The sequence below is a fragment of the Macaca mulatta genome, chromosome 2, assembly GCF_049350105.2.
Source record: "Macaca mulatta isolate MMU2019108-1 chromosome 2, T2T-MMU8v2.0, whole genome shotgun sequence".
Classification (NCBI taxonomy): domain Eukaryota; kingdom Metazoa; phylum Chordata; class Mammalia; order Primates; family Cercopithecidae; genus Macaca; species Macaca mulatta.
Genome location: NC_133407.1, coordinates 113,085,450 through 113,097,985, shown reverse-complemented (window position 1 = coordinate 113,097,985; position 12,536 = coordinate 113,085,450). Strand labels below are relative to the sequence as shown.

At 49.2% G+C, this 12,536-nt stretch overlaps 1 protein-coding gene across 1 annotated transcript in view; it reads right to left on the bottom strand.

The window, feature by feature from the left end:
* The window catches only part of BSN (bassoon presynaptic cytomatrix protein), a 114,666-nt gene that overhangs the window by 36,758 nt on the left and 65,372 nt on the right, over positions 1–12,536 (bottom strand). The window contains exon 3 of the mRNA XM_077992567.1: positions 10,235–10,643. Within this exon, the coding sequence (XP_077848693.1) occupies positions 10,235–10,643 (409 nt within the window). The remainder of the gene's footprint in view (positions 1–10,234; positions 10,644–12,536) is intronic.

The window sequence follows — 12,536 nt, the reverse complement described above, 5'->3', positions numbered from 1 at the left end:
TTCTCCCCTCCTGGATCCCTCGGCCCTCCACTTGCTGGCCTTTCTACTCTTCTTTGCTTATCCTTGCCAGCCACCTTTGCTGGGTTCTTCTCAGTGCTGGGGAGCCCAGATCCTGGCACCTCTTCTCTCTGTCCACATCTCTTCTATGGCACTTTAAATGTCATTATATGCTTGTGAATATGAAACAGAAGTCTCCATCCCAACCTGCCTGCTTCATGCCAGGGTCTTAGATGTGTCAGGCACCTTCAACTTGGTAATGGCCCAAACAGAAAAATACCCTGTCTCCATCTCTTACCCTCCACATCCAATCCAATTCTGTCTGTTTAGGGACCCAAACACACCAGGAATCTCTCATGGCTCTTCACAGTCATCATTGCCACTACCCCAACCTCAGCCTCAGCCCCTTCTGCCACTCTGGTTTCCAGCGCCCACCCGCTACCCCTACAGGCTGTTCTTCACATAGCAGCTGGTGGGGGATGGTGGTGTATATATATGTGTGTGTATGTGTGTGTGTTGTTTTAGTGTATATGTATATATATGCACATACATATACAGTGTGTGTTAAAATAAATATAAAATTGCCATTTTAACCATCTTAAAGTATACAGTTCAGTGGTATTAATAATTCATAATGTGTAACCATCACCTCTATTTCCAGAGGGTTTTTAAAATTTGCATTATTTTTGGCCGGACACTGTGGCTCACACACTTTGGGAGGGTGAGGTGCGTGGATCACTTGAGGTCAGGATTTCGAGACCAGTCTGGCCAATGTGGTTAAACCCCATCTCTACTAAAAATACAAAACTTAGCTGGGCGTGGTGGCACATGCCTGTAATCTCAGCTACTTGGGAGGCTGGAGGCGGAGGTTGCAGTGAGCCGAGATTGCGCCACTGCACTCGAGCGAGACTCCGTCTCAAACGAACAAATAAACAAAAATTTGCATTGTTTTTATTGTGGTAAAATATACATAAATTTACTACCTTAACCATTTTTAAGTGTACAGGTCGGTGGTAATATATTCATAATGCTGTGCAACCATCACCACCATTCATCTTTGTAATTCTTTCCATCCTGTAAATCTGAAACTGTGCCCATGAAACTCCCCATTCCTCCAGCTCTTTTTTTTTTTTTTTTTTTTTTTCCTGAGGTAGAGTCTTGCTCTGTTACCAGGCTGGAGTGCAGTGGCACTATCTCAGCTCACTGCAACCTCCACCTCCCAGGTTCAAGCAATTCCCCTGCCTCAGCCTCCCAAGTAGCTGGGACTACATGGTGGCCCATGCCCGGCTAATTTTTTTTGTATTTTAGTAGAGATGAGGTTTCACCATGTTGGCCAAGCTGGTCTCAATCTCCTGACCTTCTGATCCGCCCGCCTCAGCCTCCCAAAGTGCTGGGATTACAGGCGTGAGCCACCGCACCCGGCTCCCTGTTCCTCCAGCTCTTGACAACTACCATTCTACTTTCTGTCTCTGTGACTTTGACTACTCTGACTACCTCATATTTGTCTTTTTGTGACTGGCTTATTTCACTTAGCATAATGTCCTTAAGGTTCGTCTATGTTGTATCATGTGTCAGATTGTCCTTCCTCTTTTAAGGCAGAGTGATATTCCATTGTGTGTATGTATCTATATATATATTTTTTGCTTATTTGTTCATTTGTCAATGGGCTGTTGGTTGTTTTCACATTTTAGCTATTGTGAAAAATGCTGCTATGAACATGGGTGTACAAATATCTCTTCAAGACCTTCCTTTCAATTCATTTGAGTGTACACCCAGAAGTGGAATTGTTGGATCATATGGTAATTCTATTTATAATTTTTTGAGGAACTGCCATACTGTTTTCCAGAGTGGCTGTACCATTTTACATTCCCAAAAACAGTGCACAAGGGTTCCAATTTCTCCACATTCTTGCCAACATTTATTTTCTGGGTTTTTTTTATAGCAGCCATCCTTAACAAGTATGAAATGGTATCTCATTGTAGTTTCAATTTGAATTTCTCTAATGATTAGTCATGTTGAGTATATTTTCTTTTTTTCTTTTTCTTTTTTTTTTTTTTTTTTTGAGACAGAGTCTCACTCAGTTGCCCAGGCTAGAGTGCAGCGGTGTGATCTCAGCTCACTGCAACCTCCGCCTCCTGGGTTCAAGCGATTCTCCTTGCCTCAGCCTCCTGAGCAACTGGGATTACAGGTGCCCACCACCACACCCAGCTAACTTTTTGTATTTTTAGTAGAGATGGAGTTTCACCTTGTTGGCCAGTCTCAAACTCCTGACCTCAGGTGATCCACCCGCCTCGGCCACCCAAAGTGCTGGGATTACAGGCATGAGCCACCACAGCCAACCTATGTTGAGTATCTTTTGGGAGGTTATTGACCATTTGTATATCTTCCTTGGAGAAATGTTTCTTCAAGTCCTGTGCCCATTTTGGTTTTCAGAGACAGGGTCTAGCTATCTGCCTAGGCTGGTCTCAAACTCCTAGGCTCAAGATGTCCTCCTGCCTTAGCCTCTAAAGTAGCTGGGACTACAGGTGTGTGTCACCACACCTGACTCCTCTTTGCCCCATGCCCTTTTTTTTTTAGACACAGTCTGGCTCTGCCACCCAGTAGTGCAATCTTGATTCACTGCAACCTCTGCCTCCTGGGCTCAAGCAATTCTCCTGCCTCAGCCACCTGAGTAGCTGGGACCACAGGTGCCCACCACCATGCCCAGCTAATGTTTGTATTTTTAGTAGAGATGGGGCTTCGCCGTGTTGCTCAAGCTGGTCTCAAACTCCTGAGCTCAGGCGATCCACCTGCCTCAGCCTCCCAAAGTCCTGGGATTACAGGCGTGAGCCACTGTGTCTGGCCTCTTTGCCCACTTTTAATTGGATTTTTGTTAGTTTGTTTATTTTTGTTGTTGAGTTGTAGGACTTCTCCGTATATTCTGGATATCGATCCCTTATCAAGTACATAATTAGCAAGTATTTTTTCCCATTCTGTGGGTTGCCTTTTTACTCTGTTGATAGTGCCTTCAGCTGTAAAAAATTTTAAAATTTTCATGAAGTCTATTTTGTCTATTTTTTCTTTTGTTGCCTGTGCTGTTGGTGTCATATCCAAGAAATCACTGCCAAATCCAACGTTGTGAAGCTTATCCCCTATGTTGTCTTCTAAGAGTTTTATAGTTTTAGCTTTTATGTTTAGGTATTCGATCTATTTTGAGTTAATTTTTGTATATGATGTAAGGAAAAGGTCCAACTTCATTTTTTTGCATGTAGATATCCAGTTTTCCCAACACCATTTGTTGAAAGATTGTTCTTTCCCTACTGAATGGTCTTGGCACTCTTACCAAAAATCATCTGACCATATATGTGAGGGTTTATTTCTGGGCTATGTATTCTACTCCATTGGTCTACATGTCTCTCTTTATGCCAGTACCATACTGTTTTTATTACTGTAACTTTGTAGTAAGTTTTGAAATCAGGAAATGTGAGTTCTTCAGCTTTCTTCTTCTTTTTCACAATTGTTTTGGCTATTTGAAGGGCCCTTGAGATTGCATCAGAGGGGTGTTTTTTTGTTTTGTTTTGTTTTTTGAGACGGAGTCTGGCTCTGTCACCCAGGCTGGAGTGCAGTGGCCGGATCTCAGCTCACTGCAAGCTCCGCCTCCCAGGTTCAAGCCATTCTCCTGCCTCAGCCTCCCGAGTAGCTGGGACTACAGGCGCCCGCCACCTCGCCTGGCTAGTTTTTTGTATTTTTTAGTAGAGACGGGGTTTCACCGTGTTAGCCAGGATGGTCTCGATCTCCTGACCTTGTGATCCACCCATCTCGGCCTCCCAAAGTGCTGGGATTACAGGCTTGAGCCACCGCGCCCGGCCCAGAGGGGTGTTTTAAACACACATCTGACCTTCCTACTTCCACCTTCCCAAACCGTGGGAGTGCATCAGGAGACCCCAGCAAGCCAGCAGGACCTGCATGCCTTCTGGTCCTGTCCTGTGGTACAGCTGTCCTGGACCTTTGCTCCCAAGCCCTCACATGGACCAAGCACCTCCCCTCAGGCCTCCTCTTTTCCAACTGCCTCCTGTCTAGCAGTTCTAACATTCTACAGCCTAATGCTCACTCTTTGGAGAAGCCCCCAATAATTTTTTTTTCTTTTTTTTTGAGACAGGGTCTTACTCTGTCGCCTGGGCTGGAGAGCAGTGGCATGATCATTGGCTCATGCAGCCTAGACCTTCCCAGGTTCAAGTGATCTTCTCATCTCAGCCTCCCAAATACTATAGAGATGGGGTTTTGCCATGTTGTTGCCCACACTAGTCTTGAACTCCCGGGCTCAAGCGATTTGCCCATCTTGGCTGCTCAAAGTGTTGGGATTACAGGTGTGAGCCACCATGCCCAGCTACTTCCAGGAATCTTGTCTCAGCATCGTACCAACAGCACCCCCCACAACCTTCCCCTCCTTGACCCCAGATGTGATTGTGTGTTTGCTTGTGTGGTTCTTGGTGGCAGTGGTGCCTCCTGCACTGGCCTGAAGGCTTCACAGAGCTGAGCAACACATCTGCTTCATTTCTACCTGTTTCTCCAGTGTCTGGGACAGTTCCCGACTATCAGTAGGACTGAAAAGCACTGTGAAGGGAGGCAAGGACAGGAAGAAGGGAGAGGGCTACCCTCTGACTCAGTAGGTTAAGCATGCCTGTCCAGGCCAAAGGCTGAGCAAAATAAAGAGTGGAAGCAGCAAAACCAACAGGTTACTAGCCAGCAACTGGGAACTTTACCAAGATTTCCTGTTCCCTGCCTCTTCCTGCCTCTGGCTCTCTTTCCATCACCTCCTTTTCCTGCCTCCCCTTCTTGTGCCTTCTTCCACTTCTTCCCACTCCTACTTTATTTATGGATTTCTCTTTTTCTCTACCATTTTTACTGCATGTTCTTTTTATTCTGTTTCCTTTGCCCTTAGATATGAAAACAAGTGTTTTAGGAGTAAAATTTCATATTTTCAGATCTGAATTAATTTTACATTCATTCTTAGCTTAACTTATGGCCCTCTTCCATAACTAAAAGGTAGAATTCCATGCCTGTTGTCTCCTCATGGCCCCAGTGGCTCTGGCCTCCACCCTGCATGTTCCAAGCAAGTAAGTAGGCCAAAGGTCCTGTCTTCTGGGAACATGGACCACCTCGGGGCATGCACTAAGCAACAGGGCTGGCTGCTCCAGAGTGACTGAAGTTTGGAGAGCATTTCTCTATTGACTTGGAGACTGTTTAGGTCAAAGTGGCTACTCTAAAGCAAATTGCCCAAGGACTAGCTATTTGGTGGGAGAAAGGCCTCCTGGAGAGCCTACCACCTAGAGGTCCACTTCCATTTTGTTTGGAGGTGAGCACTGGAAGGCTGGGCAGACACACCCCTAGGCCCAGGAAAGAGGAAGACACCTTTACTTCCCCTCAGTACAATGGTCCCATATCCTGAAACCTGCTCCTCATTCCTCTCTGGCCCAGGCAGCAGTGTGGCCAGAAGGGAGCAGAGGGAATGAGACAAGGCTGCTGGCTGCAGCAAAGGGATCTGTGCTGAACTCACAGCACCACCCCCGAGCCATCTGGTGCCCTGGCCCTTGCCGGAAAGCAGTGGGATGCAGGCAGGAGAGAGAGAGGCTCAGAGCCCCTGCATTTTCTCCCTCCCTTCTCCACGCCGCCCACTCTGGGAAACTGCATAGGCTCATGGCTTGCCATTGGGTAGCAATAGGGGATGGTATGGGTTAAACATCCTTGGCTTGGCCTCAGCAAAGTCCAGACCTTGGAATGGGTGAGGGAAGACCACGCTTACTCCTCTGTAGTTTTCCTAGAGAGGCTTATAAGTAATTCTGACTAGAGCAAGGGTGGTGGGAGGCAGATGGACCACCTTGGCCTGGAAGGCTGGGGATGGGGTGGCAGCCCTGCTGCTCCCCACAGGGGCAGAGGGTGGGCCCCTTCACTCTAGATGGTGCTCTGGGAGGATTCAGCTGATCAGACTGGAGGCTCGGGCATGCAGGCAACGCGGCCTCTGTACCACACTCACTCCTGGGATGCCGCTCTGAGGATGAGGACAGACTGGCATCTGGAGGAGCTCCAGGCTAGGATGTGCTTCTGGGGCTGCTCTGAGTGGGGCATGGAAGCCCCTGAGAGGCCTATAGAAGCAGGCTGTGCCTGCTCCAGGCCATGGTTCATATTCTCCAGCAACTCACTCCCATTCCCACTGCCCACCCCAACTGCACCTTCCCATCTTCTACTTAGCAGGCTCAGGCCCATGCCTTGTCTCCCACTCCCAGCTGTTGGAATAGAAGCCCAACAAGGGCAACACGGGCCACCCTTCTGGTGCAGAAAGGGGTGGCGGGCCTACATGTAAGTCACTAAAGAATGGAGAGGTGAACTCACAGGCCTGAGCAGGCATGGGCATTAGAAAAGCCACTGACGCCAATCCCTGGATTCCTGCTTTTCCTTCAGAGAAATCTGACATTCAAGAAATTCAAGTACTTGTCTAAAACCCCACATCTATAGAGAGAAAAGGAGAATGGTCTTCCTGCCTTCTCCTCATCAGTGAGGACTGAATGCTAACACCTCTGGCCCCCTGGCATCAGTGCATTGTCAGAGGGAGGATCTCTTGTGAGTGGTGAGAAATGTTGAGGCCTCAAACAGAAACACCCAGTCTTTCTCTGTGGTTTCGGACAGGTTAGATTACTCACTTACCCTGAGCTACCAGGACTGGGGAAATCCGGAAAGAAATGGCCCCCACCAAGAAGAGTATCTGGGACTGCCCTATTTGTTCTGAACCAGCTTCAGCCTGAGCAAAATGGACTATGAATGGGGAAAATGAGGCTGCATATCCCTGGGGGAAAGCTGGAGACCAAGCCACTGGTCTAGGTCCACAGCTCTTTTGCTCCAGAATAACCCAGAATAAGCCAAGACTTTCTAAGACTCAGTCTCCTCATCTGTAAACAGGGACTGTGCTCTGAGCTCCTTCCCCAGTTTCCATGCAGTCTCAACATGCTCCAGGCTCTCAGAAACCCACCAAACTACATGCGCAGGCTTCCTCCTCTCTGTTGGATGGGCAGAATGGTGAGTACCATGTCAGTCTGTGTGAGTGTAGTAGCTCTCCAGCAGCCTAGGGCTGATAGGGGAAACTTGGGTCCGCTGGCCAGAAAAACAGTGATTCCAGATCTCAGACACTGCTTCTAGCCAAATGGGGCTAACTGTGTGTGATTCCCATCTCCAGACCTGGTCTGCTGTTTCTGAAGTACTCAGCTAAAGTAATAACTCTGACTGATGCCATCATACACAAAAACAAAAACACCAAGTCCTGGTGACCACTGCCCAGTGGGGCCAAGTTCTTTCCCTCCTTTCTGTGCATTTGTCCTCATGCAGCCATTAGGCACAACTGTTCAATCACACTCCAGATCTATGCAGCAGCTTGAGTTCCACACCAGCCAGTGAGTCTCTATTAGTGACACACATGAACAAAGTTCCATTATCTGTGGTCACATTTCAAAGTTCCAAGCAGTTTCACTAGTGGTCTTGGAGAGGCCCTGAAAGCCTCCATGTCACTTGTGTGGCCCACGTCCTTCTCTGGGACTGCTATATCCCTCTGTCCACTGGAAAGTTGAGGAACAATGCATCCTGCTGACATGCCCTGGACACAGCACCCAGGCTGCCGGACCTCCTCAACCAGGCTCAGAGTGACTACACTAGCAGCTCCAGGCACACTCCCCAGTCCACACAGGGTCCCCAGGACACTCTCCAGTGGCCAGGGTCTGCAGTGCATCTGCGCTGGGTCTGGCAGTACCCCTATCTTTTTCTACTCTGATTGGGCCACTCCTGGGAAGTGAGGAACTGAAAAAGAAAGTGAGTGCTATAGCTGAGTTTCCTGGAAAAAGTCACTCTCTCTGACCCCCTGTCACCCAGACACCTAACTTCAGAACCAGCCCCTTACACATGCCCAGAACTTCAGACCAGGCAGGAGTTCAGCCCACAGACACCAGGGCACTCCCAGCCTTCTTGGCTGACATAACATCAAGTTAGAAGTGGCCAGGACAGATGTAGTCTGACTAGAACAGATCTAACAGCAGGTGTGTGAGCAAAGCCTGCAAACCTGTTTTCTCATCACATGGAAGCATGACCAGGAAGGTGAACCTGCTCTTAGCAAAGTGACAAAGAACAACTGCACTGGTTCAAGAATTATGCTTTGCCACCCCTCGGGAAGATGTGCCAAGGATTATTTTTCCTTGACAAGAACAACACTGAAAGCCAACTCTGGAGAAGTGAAGGTTCTACCTGAAAATCCCAGCACAAAAGGGTATTCACAATGTGTGAACTTGGAGAAGGGACCAGGTCAGCAATTCCCAAACTGGGTGCCATGGAACAGCAGCTCCTAAGATGTTCTGTGAAAGCAAGTCTGGGAAAGGCTGCCAACCACGGTCCTGTCCTGGAACTCTGTGGTACCCCTCAGGACACTGAAAGTCCTAAGGAATCTCATAGTAAAGAAACATTTCATTTGTCCGGCCCAGCATTTGTTTGAAGTATTTGGCTGAGATCCACCCCTCACAAAACACTATGGATCTGCAGTAAGTGTGAGGCCCCATCTTCTCCTGAGCTGGCCCTGAGCCTCAGCTTCCTCCCAGCACAATGAGGCAGATGAACTGAGTGTCTCCAAGGTCTTCCTACTCTGCTGTTTTTCCAGGCACAGTCAAAGACTGGCTCCCTTCCCACCTCACTGAAGGTCCTGGGCTTGGACAGCCTACAGACAGGGGCCATGGTTTGGTGAGGAATGGGATGCCCACCAGGAGCCTGGAGCCACCATGTGTGACTCTTCCTTATCCCCACCCACCTCACCCGGAGTTGTCCAGGTGCTGCAGTGCATCTCAAGGGAGCTGGAACCCAGAGGGGCAAGGCCAGCATAAGGAGGGGGTTTTCCCATAGTGGTACAGTCCACCTGCCAAGCCTCCCTGTTCCTGTGAGGGGCTTCTGGCTTCTCACTGGCAGAAACACACAGGTGAGCTTCCCTGGCCTTAATCGTATTGTTCTAAATTCTGAACAGCAAGCGCTTACCTAACTGAACAGTGCAGGATGGCCTGTTTCTAATCACAGATGCAATAATCACGAGCGTGCACGCCTCCTCAGGAAGCCTCCACACTCCAGGAGCGACTCCAAAGGCACTGAGTCATCTCCCCACACCGAAAGCTCCTTCCTCAGAATCTCACACTTACCTCTCACAAACCACACATCCCACACCCACAGCACCTCATGGCATATATAGACCCTGACCTGTGAACAATTATTCTCACTCAGCCCCCTCCCACATGGTCCAAACAGCTCCAGCTGCTGTTAATTCCAGAGGCAGCCATGCCCGTGCCTACAGCCAGCCTCTCTCCATTCTATCCAAAGACAGATCCTTATGGGGAGAAACAGAGGCTTCCACTCCCAGAGGAGTAGGAGGAAATCAGCAGACCTACTCTGTTCATTTTAAAGCGACGGCCCCGATTCACTTGGTGAGACATCCCACAGTCATTGAAAGCATCCTGAACAAAGCCAGGCTGGGGCTGTGGACCCAGAGTCCTCTTGTCCTCTTGGGTGAAAAAGAAGCCAAACTCACAGAAATGGTCTTACAGTGGCTTCTTGGCGAGTGTGGGACACTGTCATCCTTGGTGAATGCTTGGTTCCCAGCCTGGTTCTTTACCCTAAGGTCATTTCTTTAGGGATGGGGTAGCTGCCCCACCACCTCAGGTCCCCAGCTGACTAGAACTAAAGCCCAGAGGAGGTGCTTCCCAGAGCAGTTTCCTGCCTCCCATGAAACCTTTCTCCCCTCACCAGCATCCCCCTCTAGAGACTGTTGTCAAAGAGAGAGGCCTTCTGGCCTAGATCAGGGAAATTTGCCTCCCTCTGTATCCTATAGCTGCTCATGGCCCACTCCAAATAAGTTCCATTGGGAAAAATTGTTCATAAGAACAATTTGGTCCTCTCGAAGGCCATTTTTCCAGACCAAACTTGGACCAGGTTAGAAAGTATCTTCTACTCTCAGACTCTGCCCAAGCTTTCAGGGGATGCAGAAATCCCTTGGGAGATCTGGGACCAGGCCCTGTTCTTTGCTGCCACATCTTGGAACCAGGACACATCCCTGCAGGAGGACACAGATGCTGGTGATCAAGGGAAACGACCAGGAAAAGAGAGTTGGTGAAAGAGGGGAAGGAAACCAGGGGAGGCATGCTAATGAGGTGGCAGGTGAGTGGGGAGCCGGCGCAGAGGTGGTTACCTGGGTGAGATGAGGGTTGGGGTTGAACCCACACTGGTTGCAGACCTTGTTGTGACACTGGGTGCAGGTGTTGAAGTTTGGCTGGCTGGGGGTCGACGTGAGGTCCGAAGTCTTGCATATGGGACATAGTGTGCTGCTGGGAAGGGGAGCGATCTGAGGGACGGAGTAGGGTGATGTAGGGGTGCTGCCTCTGTCCGGTGACACTGAGGGGGACCGCCCTGATCTCTGTGTCCTGCTGTCTACCTGCAGTGTCCTGCGGGGACCATCAGCCTCCTGGCCTGCTGGTCCCTGTGCCCTTGTCTCCCGGGGGCTCTCTTGGCCAGGAGTGGTAGCAGAAGCTTGTTTCGGAGTTGGGGAAGCTGCTCTCTGGCTACCCAGGGATTCCTTGGGGTCCAGTCTCCGGGAAGTGCTGAAATGACATTGAAAATGACTGTTAGAGATACACCTTAAACAATCAGCTTGCAGAGGTCTCTACCAAGCTAGGTGACCCTGCCAAGCCCCATCACTACCCTCCTCCTCCTGCCCAGAAGAATCATCATAGCCCTCATTTGCTGTGTCCTGTGCTGAGCCTTGACAAGCATCTCCAACTTGAACCCTTGGCACCAGGGCATGAGGCAGGATCAGAACATGTCCTCTCACATTCTGATAAAGTACAGACTCTGATTCAGTAGATCTGAGTAGGGTCTGCATTGTAAGAAGCTCTAAGGTGATGCCAGTACTCTGGTCTGAGGCCCATGCTTTGAATACCAAGATTCTAAACCTACACATTAGAAATACCTGGATGGGCCAGGTATGGTGGCTCAAGCCTGTAATCCCAGCATTTTGGGAGGCCGAGGTAGGCAGATCACTTGAGGTCAGGAGTTCAAGACCAGCCTGGCCAACATGGTGAAACTCCGTCTCTACTAAAATTACAAAAATTAGCTGGGCTTGGTGGTGACACCTGTAATCCCAGCTACATGGAAGGCTGAGGTGGGAGAATCACTTCAACTCGGGAGGCAGAGGTTGCAGTGAGCAAAGATCGTGCCACTGCACTCCAGCCTGGGCAAGAGAGTGAGACCCGGTCTTAAAAAAAAAAAAAAAAAGGGGGGGCCGGGCACGGTGGCTCATGCCTGGAATCCCAGCACATGCGGATCAAGAGGTCAGGAGATCGAGACCATCCTGGCTAACACAGTGAAACCCTGTCTCTACTAAAAATACAAAAAATTAGCCAAGTGTGATGGCGGGCGCCTGTAGTCCCAGCTAGTTGGGAGGCTAAGGCAGAAGAATGGCGTGAACCCAGGAGGTGGAGCTTGCAGTGAGCCGAGATAGTGCCACTGCACTCCAGCCTGGGCTACAGAGTGAGACTCTGTTTCAAAAAAAAAAAGAAAGAAATAGCTAGGGTGATTTTTAAAATTCTGACTCCCAGACTGCACCCCGAATTATATAAAAATTGAATTACATAAAATTCTGTGGAGGCAGGACCCTGGCATTAGTATTTTTTCTTCCCTAGGTGATTCCAACATGAGCCCAAGTTACTATACTGAGATACTATACTGGCCGATCTGTTATATCCTGCCTTGAACCCCTTCAGAGGCTGAACCTAGATCGCTGGGGATGGGGGATACTGCAATGCCTAGTTAATGCCATCTCCTGTACCAGGGGCCTGCCTCTACACAAAGGAGCCTTCCTTCTGGTAGCCCTCTGGCAAGCCTGATGCCAGACCAAATCTACCAAGATGGGATAAAGTGTTACTTTTCCACTAGTGTGAAGTTGGGTAGGGTTGGAGTTCCAGGATCCAGCCTTGAGGAACCACTGAGTGAGATCCAATGCATCTAACCCTCACCTCCATCCCAATCTGGCTGCAGAGGAGCCAGGAGTGTTGGGTAGTTCCATGAGGTAGAAAGCAAATTGTCAGGCTAAAAGTCAATCATATATTCCTTCTCCTTTGACCCAACTTAAGTTCATCTCTGCAATTTTCCTCTTTTCTAGTTTGAAAGAGGATGAGCACAAAAAGCCAAAGGCAATGCTTTATACTGCTTCCCTGAAATTCTCTTCCTGCTTTAGTCTGTACTCATTGGGGTGAATGCCGGCACTCAGGAAACAGGGCTGACTTGCTGAGAGCAGTGTGGAGGCCTAGCCTGTGCAGGAGACTGCCCTGGTAGCTTCTGCCTCAGTGCCCCAGGGTCTGACTGACAGGAGAAGATTCTAAGTTTGCTGCCCCCATCTGAAGGCCATCTGCTTGCCAAAGAGTTAAGAGCCAACTGGTAGGGTATCTTAGGACAAGTCATTTCAGGGGGAAGATGAGGAGCCCGCCTGGGGACAC